Source organism: Corvus kubaryi, unplaced genomic scaffold (genome assembly GCF_017639235.1).
Source record: "Corvus kubaryi isolate FWS band 111438036 unplaced genomic scaffold, C.kubaryi_AGA036_p1.0 split3-37304, whole genome shotgun sequence".
NCBI classification, from domain to species: Eukaryota; Metazoa; Chordata; class Aves; order Passeriformes; family Corvidae; genus Corvus; species Corvus kubaryi.
Genome location: NW_024582087.1, coordinates 1,122,774 through 1,125,317, shown reverse-complemented (window position 1 = coordinate 1,125,317; position 2,544 = coordinate 1,122,774). Strand labels below are relative to the sequence as shown.

Sequence of the window (2,544 nt, the reverse complement as noted above, 5' to 3'; positions counted from 1 at the left end):
ACCCCCGGCACGGCTGAGGGGGCGCGCGGTGCACGCCGGGACGGCAGCGCGCGCCGCGGCCGGGAGGAGGCGGAGGAGCCAAGATGGACGCCGGGTTCTTCCGCGTAAGTGCCGGCCCGGGGGGCCCTGAGGGCGGGCGGGCGGTGCGGCGGCCCCACCGGGGCACGGGGGGAACGCCCGGCCCCGCTGCAGGCCCGCGCTGGAGCCGCGCTGCCCCGCACAGCGCCGCCGTGCCCCCCCGCCCCCGCCCTGCGCAGGCTCCTCGCCGTGGAGAAAATGGCGGCGGGAAGAGGCCGCGGCGGCGCGGCCCGGGCCGGAGCGGGGGGGAATCGAGAGTCTCCGGGCCGGACTCGGCACGGGGGGAACCTCCGCGGCCGCCCCCGGGGCTGCGCTCCCCGGCCAGGCCCCGCGTGGGGCCCTGAGTGGCCTCGGTCCCGCAGGTCCCGACCCACGCGGGGTCGTGTCACCGCTGCGACCCCCGAGCTGCGGAGGGGGGGGGAGGGGGGAGAAGGGGCCGAGGGGCTCTGGGGGAAGAGCCCGGGTTTGCGCTGTCCACGTTCTTTAGTGTCCATGTTAAAAGCAAATAAACAACCCTGGCCTTTTTTTAGAGAGATTTTTTAGAGGTTATTAAGTGTATTCACTGCAAAAAGAAGTTAGGCTGTATTCTTACGTTAGTATTTTATTTTTAACCCTTGAGTTTTTCTTCTCTGTTCTTACAGCTGTGATGCAGTTTCTGAAGAGACCATTAAACCTACCTAGGGTCTATTTCTTTTCAGCTTTTTCTTCCATTAATTGGAATAACGTTATTTTTGGGGTTTCCGTGATAATTTTGAGAACCAATTTAAATTTTCAAGGTTCATTCATTTGTTCAGCCCCTATTATTTTCATTTCCTGCGGCTAGGTTGCTATTAAAACACGGCAGCACACATAACCCTTCCCTTAGTTCAGTTTTGTGTCCATGAACTAACTTGAGAAAAATAATTGCAGATTAAATCCACACTTGTTCTAATGCAGTTGTGAAAACGTTTACAGATCAGGTAGTTGTGATTGACGGCAGGATTACTGGGGCTGAAAACACTGGATTATAAATCTAATATTCTTTTAAACTGGCCTGTTGAAGGTGGCATTTTGTAAAAACAAAAGCAGCGTGGCTCTGAAATGGGGCTGTGAGCTGTGGTCTGGTTTTATTCTGGGTTCGGGAGGAGCCAAATGTGAAATGACAAAAGTGCAACGGAGCAGCAGTTTGGATTCCCCACATCAAGAAACCTCTTATTTATAATTCTTTCAGTTCTTCACATTTCTGTGAAGTTTCAGTGCAAATCATTTTGTCTGCCTTTAAATTCCTGTAGCCCCCTTGCTCTGTCCTGTTTGGTTCCCTTTGCTGCTTGCCACGTGTTATCAACAAGAAACTCGCTTTCCATTTCCCTTCTGAGTTGCGAAAGAGTTATAAAAAACCCGAAAAGAACGTTCAGTTGTTGAGTGAACTGGCAAGTATTGTGGGTTTTTTGTAAGCCAAACAGCAGACTGCAAATACTTTAAAGAGTTTTAATCCCTGTAAGTGCCTGTGCTACAATCAGACTTTAGGATTCCCATGTTCTGGAATAGCAAATGGGAATGTCAGTAGATTGTTCCCTTTCAATAACTGATGACTTTGCAACGTGTTATGTTGCTAATTCCAGGTGCTCTCTGACCAAAGTGAACTTAGAATTTGGGTTTTTTTCTCTTCTTTATTATCATTTAATTCCTTGACAATCTATATTCTTGCTTGTACTGAACCCCCTTCTTCCAGGCATTGAGAATTACCTGTATAAAATTCCCTGTTTTCCATCAGTCACACTGGTTTCCAGAATAAACTTCCCAAACTGTGGGTTTGTCCTCAGTCATGAGCAGCCCATCAGGATTTGGATGCAGCCCTGCATATCCTCTAATTCCTGCCTGGTTCTGCTTACTTCTCTACCAGTACATTTTCCAGAACTGGACTTCCAGGCCTTTCCCTCCCAAATGAATTAACCTACAGCTCCTGTCCATGGAAATGGAGCAAGTTGGTGAACTTTTAACAGAGCGGGATCAATAAAATCTATACTTTGTACTTCCCTGCTCCCTGGGGCTGCTTTGCCTCAGAGAAACTGCCCAGAGGTTTCAAGGGTGTCACTGTAAGCAGACAGGACATCTTTGTTCTTGGACAGAGGACAAACACTTCATTTATTTTATAAAGGAATTAATAAAGCCTTTTCCTGGCAGTTTGATGCTGCTAATGCTTTAATTTCTGGGCAGCACTATGAAGGTTATGATGGAGGTGTCACTGTAGGGCTCAGGAGCTGCTCACCCCAAAATCCTCAGCACTTAGTGAGAGCCAAAATTGACAAGCACCTGGGAAGGCTTATTTTTCCTGGAATAAATGATAAAAAGCCAGCCTTACAGATTGGTTTCGCTGGTGCACTGTACAGATATGTGGGAAAATAATACTTGGAGGTGGTTGAAGGCCCTCCAGGCTGAAACTGTTGTTTGCTGTGCTCCAGGGAACCAGTGCAGAGCAGGACAATC

At 49.4% G+C, this 2,544-nt stretch overlaps 1 protein-coding gene across 11 annotated transcripts in view; it reads left to right on the top strand.

Annotated features, from left to right (window-relative positions):
- SRRM1 (serine and arginine repetitive matrix 1) overlaps positions 1-2,544 on the top strand; it is a 17,235-nt gene continuing 14,691 nt past the window's right edge. For all 11 annotated transcript variants that reach the window (XM_042015432.1, XM_042015436.1, XM_042015431.1 and 8 more), the window contains exons 1-2: positions 1-104; positions 2,520-2,544. The exon at positions 2,520-2,544 is cut by the window's right edge and continues 65 nt beyond it. In XM_042015432.1, coding sequence (XP_041871366.1) covers positions 84-104; positions 2,520-2,544 — 46 coding nt within the window. In that variant the 5' untranslated portion in view covers positions 1-83. The remainder of the gene's footprint in view (positions 105-2,519) is intronic.